Here is a 15541-nt window from a genome sequence, read left to right as displayed (position 1 = left end):
GTGCGGAGCGGAGCGGAGCGGAGCTCCTCCCCTGGACGGGCGGGGGGGAAGCGCCCCTACCTTGCCGGGCCGCCCCGCCCCGGCCCCGCCGCTCGGCGCCGGCCACGGCAGGCTCCGGGCAAGGCCGCGGGGCCATTCCCGCCGCCGCGGCCCCCACCCACCACCTAGCTCAGGCGACACAGCGGCCCTCGCTCGCCACAGCCCCTCACCTGCCACAGCCCCTCAGTTGCCGTCGCAGCCCCCTCACTCGCCAAAGCCCCCCCCGCCCCGTTCCCGCCGCCGGAGCGCCTCTCACCCGCCGTCACAGCCCCCCCCAGCTCCCCTAACGCGCCGCCACAGCGCCACCGGCCCCGGCCCGGCTCTGCCCTACCCTGGCACGGCTGAACAGGAGCCAGCAGTGTGCCCAGGTGGCCAAGAAGGCCAATGGCATCCTGGCTTGTGTCAGCAATAGCGTGGCCAGCAGGGACAGGGAAGGGATCTCACCCCTGTACTCGGCACTGGTGAGGCCGCACCTCGATGACTGGGTTCAGTTTTGGGCCCCTCACTACAAAAAGGCCATTGAATGACTCGAGCGTGTCCAGAGAAGGGCAACGGAGCTGGTGCAGGGTCTGGAGCACAGGTCTGATGGGGAGCGGCTGAGGGAACTGGGGGGTTTAGTCTGGAGAAGAGGAGGCTGAGGGGAGACCTCATCGCCCTCTACAGCTCCCGGAGAGGAGGGTGCAGAGAGCTGGGGATGAGTCTCTTGAACCAAGGGAACAGGCGATAGGACAAGAGGGAATGGCCTCAAGCTGCCCCAGGGCAGGGTTAGACTGGCTCTTAGGAAGCATTTCTTTGCAGAAGGGGTTGTTGGGGGTTGGAATGGGCTGCCCAGGGCAGGGGTGGAGTCCCCATCCCTGGAGGGGTTGAAGAGTCGGGTTGACCCAGCGCTGAGGGATCTGGTGGAGTTGAGAACAGTCAGTGTGAGGTTCATAGTTGGACTGGATGATCTTCAAGCTCTTTTCCAACCAAGATCATTCTGTGATTCTGTCTGTCGGGTCGAGCTGCGGGCACAGAGCCCAGGCCCAGGCCACCCTTGGGCCGTAGCGACTGCCCATGGCCCTGGCCCACGTGGGCCTGTCCCGCCCAGCCGCCCCATGGATCCACCAGACAGCTCCGGGGACACGGGCTGGGAGAAGCCAGGGGCAGACGAAGGGTTGTTGCCCGGTGGCAAGCAAGGGTGGCCCAGGCTATGGTGGGGCAGTGCAGGGATGAGGATTCAGCAAGGCTCAGTGAGGATGGGAGCAACCATAACTCACGTATCGGGGGGGGTGGGAAGAAAGCTTTGAAGCAGGTGTGATACGTCAAATTAAAAACTGGCCTGTGCCACCAGTTATTATCCTGTATTTGCATGCTTTTTTTCTGCACACCCTTCTCTTCAGGAGCTAGGAACTCCTGGGAGGATGGGGGTACTGGGTTCGGTGGGTCATGGGTCTGTTGTACTGCAATGTCAAAAGAAAAGGGAAATTATTTCGTGAAGAACCAGTGGAAGCTATTTACGATGTACACTTTCAAATAATAAATTTGAAGAAGCACTGAAGAGAGGCTGACTTAAGCTGAAGAAACACTGCAAACCATGAGAGGGATGGGGAGGGGGGGTTGTATAGGATGAGTACTGAAAGTGAGTAATTTTGCATGATGCTCCAAGGAGCTGTGAGAAGGGTGAAAGGCAACAACTCCATTTAAAAGGAGTAGCCGATGAGCAGAAGCCAAGCAATTCTGTCAGGTCCAAATGTTCAAAAAGGGCATAAATCTAAAAGCTGAAATAAAGTGCTGTAAAGATTATGAGGTGGATTTATGTCTCACTGGGTATTTTTAAATGGGGGCTATATATTTATGTGCCTTCAGCTTTTTCAGTCTGCATTTTTCATGTGTGTCACATTTTTAAGCTTTTTGCTGCAGCTACTTGCACTAGAAAAAACACTGTTGTAAATGAAAAATGAGCTTTTGTGCTACCTGTAATCCAGAAACTGCCACCTTTGAGCATCCTGGAATAAATGGTTTAGCGTGCCCATTGAGAAGATAATGTACGTGCTAGGTGCATCAAGGAAAGAATCAAAGAGAGGGTGACTGTCTTGACTAAAGTACATGGCTCATGAGGGGCAAGCCCTGAGATAGCTTTCAAGAAAGTACCTTGTATAGTGGTTCAGGCTAGTGCTTCTGACAGGAGGAGCGAGCTAGCAGCCTGCACAGGTTTTGCAGTACTCTAAAGTATGTTTCATGATGGGTGTGTGACAAGGTAATGCATAAGGCTAAATAGAAGAGAGCAAGTTCCTCAGAAAAGAAGTCTTTGTGCTGAAGTTAAGAATGGAGGAGGCTGCTGAGCAAGAATACCTTGCCTTTGCTGGGGAAATGTGCACGTGTTGATGAGATTGTATCATCTGGGCCCCTCACTACAAAAAGGCCATTGAATGACTCGAGCGTGTCCAGAGAAGGGCAACGGAGCTGGTGCAGGGTCTGGAGCACAGGTCTGATGGGGAGCGGCTGAGGGAACTGGGGGGGTTTAGTCTGGAGAAGAGGAGGCTGAGGGGAGACCTCATCGCCCTCTACAGCTCCCTGAAAGGAGGGTGCAGAGAGCTGGGGATGAGTCTCTTGAACCAAGAACAAGCAACAGGACAAGAGGGAATGGCCTCAAGCTGCGCCAGGGCAGGGTTAGACTGGCTCTTAGGAAGCATTTCTTTGCAGAAGGGGTTGTTGGGTGTTGGAATGGGCTGCCCAGGGCAGGGGTGGAGTCCCCAACCCTGGAGGGGTTGAAGAGTCGGGTTGACCCAGCGCTGAGGGATCTGGTGGAGTTGAGGACGGTCAGTGTGAGGTTAATGGTTGGACTGGAGGATCTTCAAGGTCTCTTCTAACCAAGATCATTCTGTGATTCTCTGCTCTGTATTTGGTCATCTGATCTGACGAAGAGCAACTCCAAACCTTCTCTATGGAACAGCCTAGACCATCTGCAGGTGGTTGGCTTGCACTTGCCAGAGTGTCAGCAATTGGCTGTGAACCACTTTGGAATGAGAAAATTCCGCATCCTGCCAGCTGTGACTGAGATAAGTGCAGTCATCCCAGTGACTGCACAGACACCACTGAACTGTTTAGTGCTGCTGAAGGAGGGGTGGCAGAAACCACCCCATGCAGGCTGTCCACATGAGATGGGCTGCACAACCTCCTCGCATGGGAGAGTCACATCATTCGTATTCCAGTCTTGGAGAAGATGGATGGACCGTGATCATGTACAATACCTGAGGTCACAACATCTATATTTTCAGGTTTTTTTAAAAAAGTATACCTTCTAGTTAGGCATAGAGTGTCATCTCCTTCATAGATGAGAAGATGGTGAGTCTATTTCCACCTGTTTCTTGAAGTCAAAAATGCAACTAGGGCAAATGCTTCCTGTGTCTGTAACATATACTGTACGTTTTCCTCTGCGATCAGCAAAGACTATTCCAACAGGATAAGTAAGCCTGCCTAGAACAACCAGCTAAGCAAGTTACCCATACCACAGCTGAAGACATGGAAGAAAAATATCCAAGGACGTGGAGACCAAAGAAAGTGAAGTACATACAAAAGTACACGCACCTGGAGCATGACAGGGTAAACACAGTTGGGAGGAACAGCAGACACCTAATGAGGGTATTTGTTTTCTCAGTTTTACAAGCCCAGAGATGACAATCATGTCAGTTTGTCTTCCTGGACAATCCATGACCCCATTGTAGTCCATGAATTCTGCATCATGATCCTCACACAGTTTATCATTTCTGGCTGAATTAAAGTGTGTATTTGAAAAAGATCTAGTCCCTTTTTGCAGTTAATGACAAAAAAATGGTGGTACAGAGACAAATTGTAAGTACACCTGACTCATTTACCCCATTCCTGACAGGGGCCAACACTGAATGCCTAGAGAAGATCATAAAAATAAGGTAGACATACAGTGATACCTCCCCAAATGCTCTCCTAGCTCATAGTGATTTGTGATTCAGAGACCTACTGTGACAGAGGTGTTGGCTTTGTGTTTAACAGCCTTTGATGGATTTCTCTTTTGCAACTTTTATCCACTATACATTCAGAGTCATGAAATTTAAGGCCATGAAGGACCATTAATTCTGCCCACTTACATATGACAAGTAATTTCACATAGGCCTCCAATGATCTCTGTTACAGAAGCCAAATAAATTGTAACATGCTGTAGAGCTGCCACTCTGTAATTTCATTAGCCAGTCACTTTCATCACTAAAAGCATATGCCTATTTTCAGCTGGAATTATCTGTTGCACTTTAAAGCTGTTAGTTTTGGTGTTGCTGTTGTTGTGTCTTAACCCTAGATAACTAAAACTCTCTTTAGTATCCAGTGTTTTTACACAGTAAATGTACTTATACACTCTAATCAGATCACCTCACAACTTTCTAAGTAATTAGAGTTCATAGAATCATCACAGAACGGTTTGGGTTGGAAGGCACCTATAAAGGCCATCTAGTCCAACCCCCCTGCAATGAGCAGGGACATCTTCAACTAGATCAGGTTGCTCAGAGCCCCATCCAACCTGGCCTTGGATGTTTCCAAGAATGGGGCATCTACCACCTCTCTGGGCAACCTGTGCCAGTGTTTCACCACCCTTCCTGCAAAAAAATCTCTTCCTTAAATCTAATCTGAATCTGCTTTTACTTTGAATCCATTAAAATCAGTTTAAAGCCATTACCCCTTGGCTTATAACTACAGAAATTCTGCACTTCTCATTGTAAAATATTTCTTCCAATCTTCAGATAAATTTTGTGAACTTCTTGTCCATTTATTTTTTTTTCTCTCTGTCCCCTTAAAAAAAAAAAAGGTGGGGGGGCTATGCCACCAGGGGTCTTATTGCTGTCTCTCACATCAACAGTATCTGTTTCCCCCAGATTGTCTACCTGTATAGATGTTATGTCTTCAACTGTAAACTTTACAGGGCTGGGATAGCTCTCTATTTTAGTGTCTAAAATAGTGGGTCCTATTAGTCAAATTAAGCTGCTTGGGCATTAATACAGTCAATTTCTTTCCAGACCTTTTTTTTTTTTTTTTTTTTTTTTTTTGATACAGTCCTCTTTGGAGGAGTGACACGCCTTCATTTTCCCCAAGCACATAAATTTGCTTTTGACTGCTTTAAGACAAAATCTATTTGAATAGCCTTACTTTGCCACAGACTTTTCTCCATTGTTACCCTATCTTTATGACTTTTTTTTGCAGTGTTCATTTTTTACATCACCTGCAGGTTTTATCAGTAGAGATCTTACATTTGCTTCCAAATCATCAATTAAGTCTCAACACTGGCTGAAGAACTGTCCTCCTAGGACCTAAGCAGAAGTGCCTACATCCAACAGTTGGCTCTTATCTGATATGCCAATCAGTTCTTAACTCAGATGATTTGTTTGCTGCTGTATAACTTTCTGTTTGATAGTTAAAGCATTGCATTAAATCAAATGGATTGTCAGGTCTGTAATGGCTGCCTGATCAACTTTTAACACAACTCATAATTCCAAAGGCTGAAGTCATTTGCCAAGTCTTACTTGCTGTACAACAACTTTGACTAGTACTAGTTACACAGTAATGTCAACTACACCAAATTTCTTATCAGTTACCATTTCTGGTTTCAATTGCTTATGGTCTGATGTTAGGTATCTGTAAGGAGCAATTAACATTTTTCTTGTTTGGTGTAACACTGGATCAAGTTGTTCAACATTTAGTTTTATTTCTTTCTTTCCTCTTTAGCAGTATTTGCCTTATTGCATTTCTAGTTTACTAACCCCAGGCTATTCCAGCTAGATCATAACTGTGAAAGTTAACCTGTCTGCCTGTAAGATGCAAGTTGTTCCTTTCATATAGCCTAATCTCACCTTTGAGTGCAGAGTTTTGATCAGTAAACCGGAATCTTCAGCTTATGGACTCAGCAGTTTGCTGGCACTATTTCCTGCCTTTCCTTTCCCATACAGCTGCATTTTAAAAAAAAAAAAAAAAAAAAAAAATCAGCTTCCAGCTTCCCTCAGTTTTCTCCCAAGGTACTAGATTCTCTTAAGAGTTTCAAGTTCTATGTAGTATTGTAGTATTCTATATGTATCCTGACAGTCAATTTACTGCATCTTTTTTAATGTTTATTCTTTCAGCTTGGTTGCATGACTCCTGTTTTACCCCCATGCATGCTATGAAAGCACTCGCTTTGCTTACGCAGTTTTCTACAGCATCAATGCCCATTGCCAGTCCTTCCAAACATGTGATCTGGAACAATGATTCAGGGAATTCTCCTCGGACATTACACCGTATTGAAACTTGCACTCACAAGCTATGCATCCTCTCTGCACCATGAGGTTGTATTTCACGCATCAGAATCTCTTTTGTGATCAAGAAGACAAACACATCACCAAGGGAAGCAGCAGCAGGGGTTCTCACACCATCCATCTTCGCTGTTGTAGTGATCCTGACTGGGAGACAGTTGCTGTACGTCAAGGGGTCGATGACCCACGTAACAGTTAACCCAAACATGCACAGGCCTGTGCTGCACCGTGCCACTCTCACAGGGTGATATTCAGGCCTGTGTTTGCTGCACAAAGCCCCTGCCCGCAGGACAACCTCCGTCAGCATCTTGTAACAGAAGGGCCCATAGGCAGCTCTCAGTCCATACTGGTGATTTTGCCACTGCATGGCCTTGCCTTTGTCTAAAAGTGAGGCAAGAAATTCTCGTGCAAACGTCCTTTCTGCCTGACAGTAGAAATGATGAATAGAGTTGTTTTCTTGTAATCCTATACTAGCTCTAATGGCCAAAATGGGAGAATCTACAGATGCGTGGTGTGGTGCGTGTGGATCAGAGGCCCATTCAATACTACACCACTGGGGTTCCCTGCATTATGGATGTAAGTTATCGATACTATTCTCTTTCTGTAGTGTTAGCTCTAATATATAATATCTTAAATGATACCTTACACAGTTCTGAGTGACTTTCCTACTGGAGTCATAATGGATCAGCACCTCCTCATGCAAAACAACCACTCATAACAAGAACGTTTCCCAGTTAGCTTCTCTTGTTCTCACTCTTTGAAGGTTTGGTTAGTGACAAACACTCACCCCAGTAAGACATTCAACAGAAATCTTACTTCTTCCCATGTAACTGTAGTTAAGACACCTCTTATTTTTTAAATAAACAAATCTGTGATTTCTACCCAATTTGAAGCAATGTTGCAGGCTTCATATTTTGAAGCTTTTCTAATCTTTCAGCATCTCTTGATGCTGACACAAGACCTTCACCTCATACTCCTCACAAGTATAGCAAATACAATCTTAAATGGTGCTTATGCAGCCGTGAATGGAGTTATACTCACGGACTCATCACACTGAAAGTCACATGTTCACATCAGGGCTGTGGCCTTTGATTTCTAGAACAGACTGGAAAGAAGCTGGAAAGCTGAAAGCTCCAGTATAACACAGACATGGACATACAGGAGAGAGGCCAGCAAAGGGCAGTGAGGATGGTTATCTGAATTGTCTGTCCCAACAGGTGAAGTTATGAGAGATGTGATTGTTTAGCCTGGAAAAGAACAGGCTCAGTGTGGCTCTTATCCATGTGTGTAAGTCGTTGATGAGAGAGTATAAGGAAGACAGAAACTGATTCTTCCCAGTGACATGACAAGAGGCAATGGGCACAAACCAAAATGCAAGAAATTCCATTTAAACATGAAAAGGAACTTTTTAATTGTAGAAGTTACATAATGGAACAGATTGCCAGGAGAGATTGTGGAGTCTCCATCCCTGGAGATGCTTAAAATGCAACTGAATACAGTAGCTGGCCCTTTGTGCAGGAGTGGGGTTGAACTAAAGAACTCCAGAGGCCCCTTCTCCATGATACAGAACAGGGAAATCTAAAACATGAGCTGTTTGCTTAGTTTCTAGATAAATGATTTTGCAGCTGTCTGATGTATAAGAACATCTTATATCTGAATCATTCTGTAGAACAGGCCTGTCCTCATTTTCTTCCACCTGGTTGACCTTTATTTGCAAACTTTTACCGTTTTCTCCCCTCAAATAATCAAATATAATGACATTTGGCCAAAAACCCATTCCTGTACGAACATGCTGAAAACCCATACCTGGTCATTAAAAGACAAGCTTTTCATATATTTAATAATGGGAGTAACAGCCCTTGAGAACAAGGAAATGGTTGCCTCCTTCCACTGAGGTACATGTGGCAAGCAGGTGGATATACCTGATGGAAACCAGGTCCCAAAACTGTGTGTATTGAAGTTGTCTAGAGCCACTGCAGGAATACAACGGAAAATCAGTCAGGAGATTGTAAACACGCTCAAGTGACTTGCAGCTGGGGTGCCAAACCCCACATCAATCATACCAATTGTTGTTTAGCTTTGTGTGCTTGACTGGTAGAAAGTCTGCCTACGAGAGGCCTATGAGAGACTCAGAGGCACCTTACTGAACATCCCTGAGATTCCTGCTCTGCTGTGGGAAAGATCAAAGTACAGTGGAAAACTACACCTGCGAAAATTTCAGATATGCAGGCAAAAGCAGAAAGTTCCAGATCTTTGCTTTCTTGTCCTCTTTCTGGCTAGCAAGGACGTGCATCTGCATCCCCACTTGCGTGCCTCTGCACGGGTGAGATCCCCAGGGCATGAGGTAATGAGAATAAATCTACTTTTTGCATTTCATCCACAGTTTTGTGGTTGTTCCTGGGGCCTGCTTGTGTCAGCTCACAAGGCCAGGAGCACATCAAAAAGTATGTTGGAATTGAGAAATTTTCTGTCCCTTAGAAGAGTTGCTCAGACTCACCACTTTAATAGGTGCAGGCTTAACAGATAATTTTTGCCCAGGTGGCCAAGAAGGCCAATGGCATCCTGGCTTGTGTCAGCAATAGTGTGGCCAGCAGGGACAGGGAAGGGATCTCACCCCTGTACTCGGCACTGGTGAGGCCGCACCTCGATGACTGGGTTCAGTTTTGGGCCCCTCACTACAAAAAGGACATTGAATGACTCGAGCGCGTCCAGAGAAGGGCAACGGAGCTGGTGCAGGGTCTGGAGCACAGGTCTGATGGGGAGCGGCTGAGGGAACTGGGGGGTTTAGTCTGGAGAAGAGGAGGCTGAGGGGAGACCTCATCGCCCTCTACAGCTCCCTGAAAGTAATTCAAGAGTAACAAGCAACAAGACAAGAGGGAATGGCCTCAAGCTGCACCAGGGCAAGGTCAGGCTGGCTATTAGGAAGCATTTCTTTGCAGAAGGGGTTGTTGGGTGTTGGAATGGGCTGCCCAGGGCAGGGGTGGAGTCCCCATCCCTGGAGGGGTTTAAGAGTCAGGCTGACCCAGCGCTGAGGGATCTGGTGGAGTTGAGAACGGTCAGTGTGAGGTTCATGGTTGGACTGGATGATCTTCAAGGTCTTTTCCAACTGAGACCATTCTGTGAAATTGAAGGTGAACTATTAAATCTGCTAGTTGTGCCATCTGCTATAGAAGCGTCATATCTGTTATTTTCAGGAATAATACTTTGCTCAACCTGCAGAACTGAAAGGTGGTTGTTGAGGACCTTCAGATGATTCCTGTGTCATACCACTGTGCTCAGTCTGACTGAAGCAAGCCTGGTGCATATCAATGGGAATTTTCTGTTCCTTCACCTTCCCAGATTACACAGCAAAATGAATGTTCTGCTATTACAGAGAAGCCAAACACAGCAAAGTGAAAGCACATTGAATAGCTTTGACCAGCAGCAAACAAGACAAGCCGTGTTTATGCCTCTTGAAAAAATGAATGGGTGAAGACACAAGCACCCAGGAGGGTGCAACAACAGCACTGAGTAGCAGTCGAAGTAATTTTGTTCCAGCACATAGCTCAGATTTACTCTCTCTCTGCACTGCTCAGCACAACCACGTGGCTGAAAGGTTGCCTCTACAGCTTGTTTTACATCCCTCATGCCAGATGCTATAAAGTTTGCAAGTAACCACATGAGTCTGCCTGGAAAGAAAATTTTATTTATTTATAAAACAAACACCCCCCCACCCCCACCCCCAAAACCAAACCAAACAAACCCACAGAAACAGCCTCTCTCTGTAGCCCATGCCTGTGCCTCAGAGCAGGGCTGGAAGTCTTCCTCCTCCCTTGACCTCACATGCCCTTCACCCATGACAAGGCTGGGAAGGGGATGGAAAGTGCCAAGTGTTAAGGTGCTGAGAAGCTCTTGATGTTTCTAGTCTCTCAAGTGCTGTTGGCCTGTTCCTGCTCGAAGAGGGCCATGGCTAAATGCGAGCGGGATGCTAGTCCTTCCAAGTTACTAAGCACGCAGCGGTGGTATAACTCCTCACTAAGCCGGGGATTGCAGCTTCTCAGTGCATATTTCTGCACTAAGCCTGGCTCCACAGCCCTGAACAGGTGCAGACCAGAATAGTGGAGGAAGACATCAAATACCTCCATGCTCTCCAGCACCTCATCTCGGTCTAGGATATCAGCTGCTAGCTTGGTACGTGCTGTCATGTAGTCAGAGTTATAAAAGCAGGCCTCAGCAAAGGAATGTCTGTCGAAATGCCCGTCCCTCAGGAAGTCGGTGCTGGAGGAAGCACTCTGCTCACCACGATACACCAGTGCAGGGTTGAACTCTTGGAAATGCACCGGGAAGAAGACCTGCCAATTGCTGATAGTATTCATACGGCAACGGTTCAGGAACTCCATGTTGATTTCTGTCCAGACACTGGCCAAGAAGAATAGCGTATCCACAGGGTGCTTCTTTGAGACTATATCCATGAGTTTCACTTGTGATGGCACCTCAGTTTTAACACTAATCCAGGGGATTTTAACTTCTGCATAGCGTTTCTCCAGCTCTCCCACCATGGCTTTGACTCCTGCAAAAACATCCACCTGACTGACTCGCTGGGCATCATAGGGATGGTAAATGAAAAGCAAAGTCAGCAAGGCATTATCATGTGTGTCCAGAGTGTTCATAGCAAACATATCCAGGAAGTTTGCCACAAAATCCAGGTCCTGCACTGTCAAGGGAAGCACCAGTTGCACCCGCGTGGCCTCTGTCACGTACGGCATGGGAATAATTTCTACCTTACTTAAGGGCCGCACCAAGCTCACTCGTTTGGCCAGAACATGACTATGGCCCTTTTGGGTCACTGCCTCCAGCAGTAGGTCCAGTGTATATTCCATGCCCCGCGTGGGGTCAAAACGCCGATAGCCATTCAGCAACTGCCGCTTGCTGAAGCGGAGCAGAGGCTGGTAGCGACTGTTAAGCTGCTCAAGTGCAGACTCAATGATTTCAGTGACATCTGCTTTGCTGGCTCCAGAGAGCTCACACTTGGGGGAGCCATCAGGACAGGAGAAGAGGTGCTGCTCCGTGAAGTAATCCCAGCTGATTACCTCAAAACGCGACTTTGGAAGAAACGGGGCATTAATGCCCACAGGCCACGTCAAACCTGCCTCACCCGCAGGGGTCAGCGACGTCAGGTTCCTGATCTGCATCTGTGCAAAGAGAGAACACATACTGATCCCTACCACCTTCTCAAAGACATCCAAGTCCATCTCCCACCCAGGCCCACCTCACCACCTACAACTGTATCTTGGTGGAATCACACCAGCAGTTTCAAATGACATGGTATCAGAAGTGCTACTTTTGAGATGCGGGACCATATCCTATGTCTGGCTGACCATCACCTACAAACAGAAGCAATAATTTTCCCTCACTGTGTTGAAAGTCATGATGAGTCTCTTGAACCAAGGAACAAGTGATAGGACAAGAGGGAATGGCCTCAAGCTGCACCAGAGAAGGTTTAGACTGGCCACTAGGAAGTATTTCTTTGCAAAAGGGGTTGTTGGGCGTTGGAATGGGCTGCCCAGGGCAGGGGTGGAGTCCCCATCCCTGGAGGGGTTGAAGAGTCGGGTTGACCCAGCGCTGAGGGATCTGGTGGAGTTGGGAACGGTCAGTGTGAGGTTCATGGTTGGACTGGATGATCCTCAAGGTCTTTTCCAACCGAGATGATTCTGTGAAAGGAAATGAAACCTTTTGGTCGAGGAGTTTTTGCAGCTTTCCCTCACCACGTACCTGGAGGTCCTGGATCTCCTGGTAGGCTCTATCCAGCTGGATCCTGCTGAAGTGCTTGTGCAGCCGGTACATCAGGGTCACATCAGAAACAGGATGCACAGCAAGAGCTGCTTGGAACTCCTCTTCCTCCTCCTTCTCCGGCTCAGTATTTTTGGCCAATTCATAGGTGTGATAATGTTGGCCCTGAAGTGGATAAGAGCCAGAAAGACCAGCATGGAACTTGAACCTTCCCTCACCCCAGACGTGCATTTGTCCCTCTTTCCATCCTGACTGCAGTAACCAGAGATGAAAATATAAGAGTTGAGTTGTTTCCCCCATGCTACACAACCACTCACTTCTTGACACCAACGTGCCCTTTACCCAACCTCTAAAAACCTGTGGATCAGCATCTGCTAGTAGGCTAAAAATGAAATACCGTATGTGCCGTCTCCCCCAGCATCTCAGCTTTGATTATGGGCCTCTCCCCAGGGCTGCCACACCACACAGCCATTTCTTCCTCTGTATCTCACAGCAGAGGCTCAGGAAAAAAAGCCCCTGTGCTATGCAGCAGGGAACTAGCAAGAGTATCGGTTCTATCAGGCTCAGTGAGCACAAACCCCTGAGAAGGGAGGCAGTACCTGGAGCTGGGAGACACAAGTGATGCCAAGGAAATCGATGATGCAACGTCCCAGCCACTCATCTGGCCGCACACTGAGGATCTCATTGCGACAGCTGTCCAGGTGAGGATGGAGCTTAAGCAGCAGGCTGCGGGACATCAGGTAGCCAAAGCCACCGTGACAATAGCGGGCCTGCTCGTCTCCCCCAATAAACTCCTCTGCTCGTCCCAGGTAGACATCTTGGTTAATACTTAGATGCGTCACTAGAGCCTTGACCTGTTCAGCCTGGGCGTAGGTGTCATCCTGCATGATGTAGAACCAGTCGTAGTCAGAACCAAAGTGCTGGTGGATATAGTGCATGGTCTCATACATGAGCCAAATGGGCCGCTCATCCCCATGGGCCACCAGCACCATGCCATGAGGCACCTTGGCGCTGCGCAACCCTGTGAAGTACAGCAGGCGGGGGAAGTGATGGGCTACTGTCTTGTTCACGGCCACTGCCAGTGTATTCAGGGTAGCCTTGGAGGTCAGCACAGCCACAAACAGTCTCTCATGGAATCCCAACTCCGTCTGGATGTAGCGAGTTCTGTAAAGGAAGGACATACCTACGTGGCAAACAGCTGGATGACAAAAATCAAAGGATTATGGTAACTTGGGGTAAATCTTTATCTGTTGGAATCTATCAATGCTGAAGCCTAAAAGTAGAGCTTTAAGAAAAGATTCACTAGTAAAAATCCCATTTTGTAAAGCCACTTGATTCCTTCAAGGAAACTGCAATCTCCCATCACCCATCCAAGCATGTGGTTTTGGCTGGGATAGAGTTAATTTTCTCCCTAGTGGGTAGTATGGGGCTACCTTTTAGATTTCTGCTGAGAACCACGTGGCTAATTCAGGGATGTTCTCCTTACTGCTGAACAGTGCTTACACAGTCAAGGCCTTTTCTGCTCCTCACTCCACCCCACCAAGTGAGCAGACTGGGGGAGCACAAAAAGTGAGGAGGGGACGCAGCCAGGACAGCTGACCCCAACTGACCCAAGCGATATCCCACACCATATGACATCATGCTCAGCAATATAAGGCTGGGGGAAGAAGAAAGAAGGAAGGGGGTGATGTTCAGAGAGATGGCGTTTGTCTCCCCAAGTCACCAGTCACACCTGACGGAGCCCTGCTGTCCTGGAAACAGCTTAACCTGCCTGCCAATGGGAAGCGGTGAATGAAATCCTTGTTTTGCTTTGGTTGCCCACACAGTTTTTGCATCACCTATTAAACCATCTTTCTCCCAAAACACGAGTTTTCTCATTTTTACCTTTCCAATTCTCTCCCCTGTCCCACCGCAGGGGTTGGGGGGGAAGTAAGCGAGCAGCTGGGCAGTGTTTAGCTGCCAGCTGGGGTTAAACCATGACACCGAGCTAGGAAACTGTGCTAGTGTAAGTGAAAAAATAAAAAGCTAACCACTTGCAAGTTACATATATTGCTACTAATTACTCAAAGTTTTCCTAATGAATATACCGATTAAAGAAGTTTTGAAGAGTAATTTAACATGCTCTCTTAGACACAAGTAATAAAAGAAGAAATATTCTCAATCTTGGGTGCTTTTGTTGACTTTTTTAAAAAATTAAGTTCTATGACATTTCTCTTGCACCCCTTTAAGATAGCAGTCTTAGCTGTTGCCTTGTTGCATCATGCTGTTACTAGATAAGGTATTTCAAACAGCATATTCCACCCTGAACCCGTTAACTGGAAGATTTAGAACCCCGACCACCACCCACGCGGGATTATTTTCCTCGATGGAAAAGCACATCTTTTACCTGAGCACTTTTTTGTAAGGCTTGTTGGGGTCTCTATAGTAGGGCACAATCCTAGGCCTGAAGTCTTCATGGCCCGGGCCCGGCCTTCCATCCGCTGCCTCCGGCTGCGCTCCACCGCCGAGGGGCCTGGCCCAGCCGGCCGCCCCCAGGCACTGCTCCTCGGCTCCGCCCTGGCTCCAAGAGGCGCGCAGCAGGCTCAGGCTGCAGCCGAGCGAGAGGCCCAGGACGAGCGGCAGGACGGGCCGCAGCGCGGCCAGCAGCGCAGCCAGGCGCATGGCGGCGGGGCCCCGCCGGGCCAGGGCACAGTTCGCTGCGGTCCCGGTCCCGGTGTGGGCGGGGGTGGCCGCAGGCCCGCTACGTTCGTAGAGGGCTCACAGGGCCGCTGCGGCGCTCGGGGAACCGGCGGCCGCGGGACATGGCCGGGCGGCGCGGGGGAGGGCAGCGGCAGGCCCTGCGGGGCGGCGACAAGCGGCGGCAGCCCCCGCGCGGGGCCGCGCACCGGCCCCCGACGGTCAGCGGCCCCGGGGCTCTCTCACCTGCGGGCAGAGCGGCCCTTCCACGCGCAGGCCGTGGGCGGCCCGGAGCTCCGTACCGGGGGCACGGAGGGAGACGGCGGCTCCCGCCCGGCCGCGCTCCCGCCGCTGCCACCTCAGCCGCCTCATCGCGACACCTCCCGCGCGCTTCCGCTTCCTCTTTCCTCTCTATGGTGCCCCGGCGGCCGCTCTACCCGGCGGCCTCTATGGTACCGCGAGGCCCCGCCCCCTCGGCGCGGGCGCGGGGTGCGCCGGGGGGTGGTGGGCGGGGCCCGGCGCGGGCGGCGCGGTGCACGCCGGGACGCGCAGTGCCCGGGAGGCGGCGAGCCCCAGCGGCGGGGGGCGCCCGGACTCCGCTTCCCAGAGCGGCGCGGCGCGGCCGCCCGGCGCCCGTGACGTTACGCGCTCCCATTGGTCGCCGCTCTGCGAGGGGGGTGGGGCGTGCGCACGCGGTAGCAGCTGTCCTGTTGCGACAGAAGGAAAGTGCGGATCAGCCGGTGCGGGCCGGGCCGGGCCGGGCCGGGCCG

General features: G+C 49.4%; 1 protein-coding gene across 2 annotated transcripts; it reads right to left on the bottom strand.

Moving 5' to 3' along the window:
* Positions 1-10058: 10058 nt before the first annotated feature.
* On the bottom strand, positions 10059-15151 carry CHPF2 (chondroitin polymerizing factor 2). 2 transcript variants are annotated; one of them, XM_074900860.1, is made up of 4 exons: positions 14482-15151; positions 12695-13259; positions 12078-12260; positions 10059-11497 (listed from the first exon to the last, which is right to left on the bottom strand). In XM_074900860.1, the coding sequence occupies exons 1-4, from the start codon at positions 14754-14756 to the stop codon at positions 10235-10237; spliced, it is 2286 nt and encodes a 761-aa protein (XP_074756961.1). In that variant the 5' UTR covers positions 14757-15151; the 3' UTR covers positions 10059-10234. The 2 variants fall into 2 exon arrangements, with proteins under 2 accessions (XP_074756961.1, XP_074756962.1); XM_074900861.1 differs by lacking the exon at positions 12078-12260.
* Between the last annotated feature and the right edge of the window lie 390 nt (positions 15152-15541).

The sequence above is a fragment of the Athene noctua genome, chromosome 2, assembly GCF_965140245.1.
Source record: "Athene noctua chromosome 2, bAthNoc1.hap1.1, whole genome shotgun sequence".
NCBI classification, from domain to species: domain Eukaryota; kingdom Metazoa; phylum Chordata; class Aves; order Strigiformes; family Strigidae; genus Athene; species Athene noctua.
Note: the sequence above shows the minus strand (reverse complement) of the source record. Positions and strands in the feature narration are given on the sequence as shown.

Excerpts from the sequence above, each read along its gene's own strand:
- CHPF2 (XM_074900860.1), bottom strand. The coding sequence starts at position 14,756 with ATGCGCCTGGCTGCGCTGCTGGCCGCGCTGCGGCCCGTCCTGCCGCTC. Across the intron at positions 13,260-14,481 it reads CCTTACAAAAAAGTGCTCAG|AACTCGCTACATCCAGACGG; the intron begins GTAAAAGATGTG and ends CTTCCTTTACAG. Across the intron at positions 12,261-12,694 it reads CTTGTGTCTCCCAGCTCCAG|GGCCAACATTATCACACCTA; the intron begins GTACTGCCTCCC and ends TATCCACTTCAG.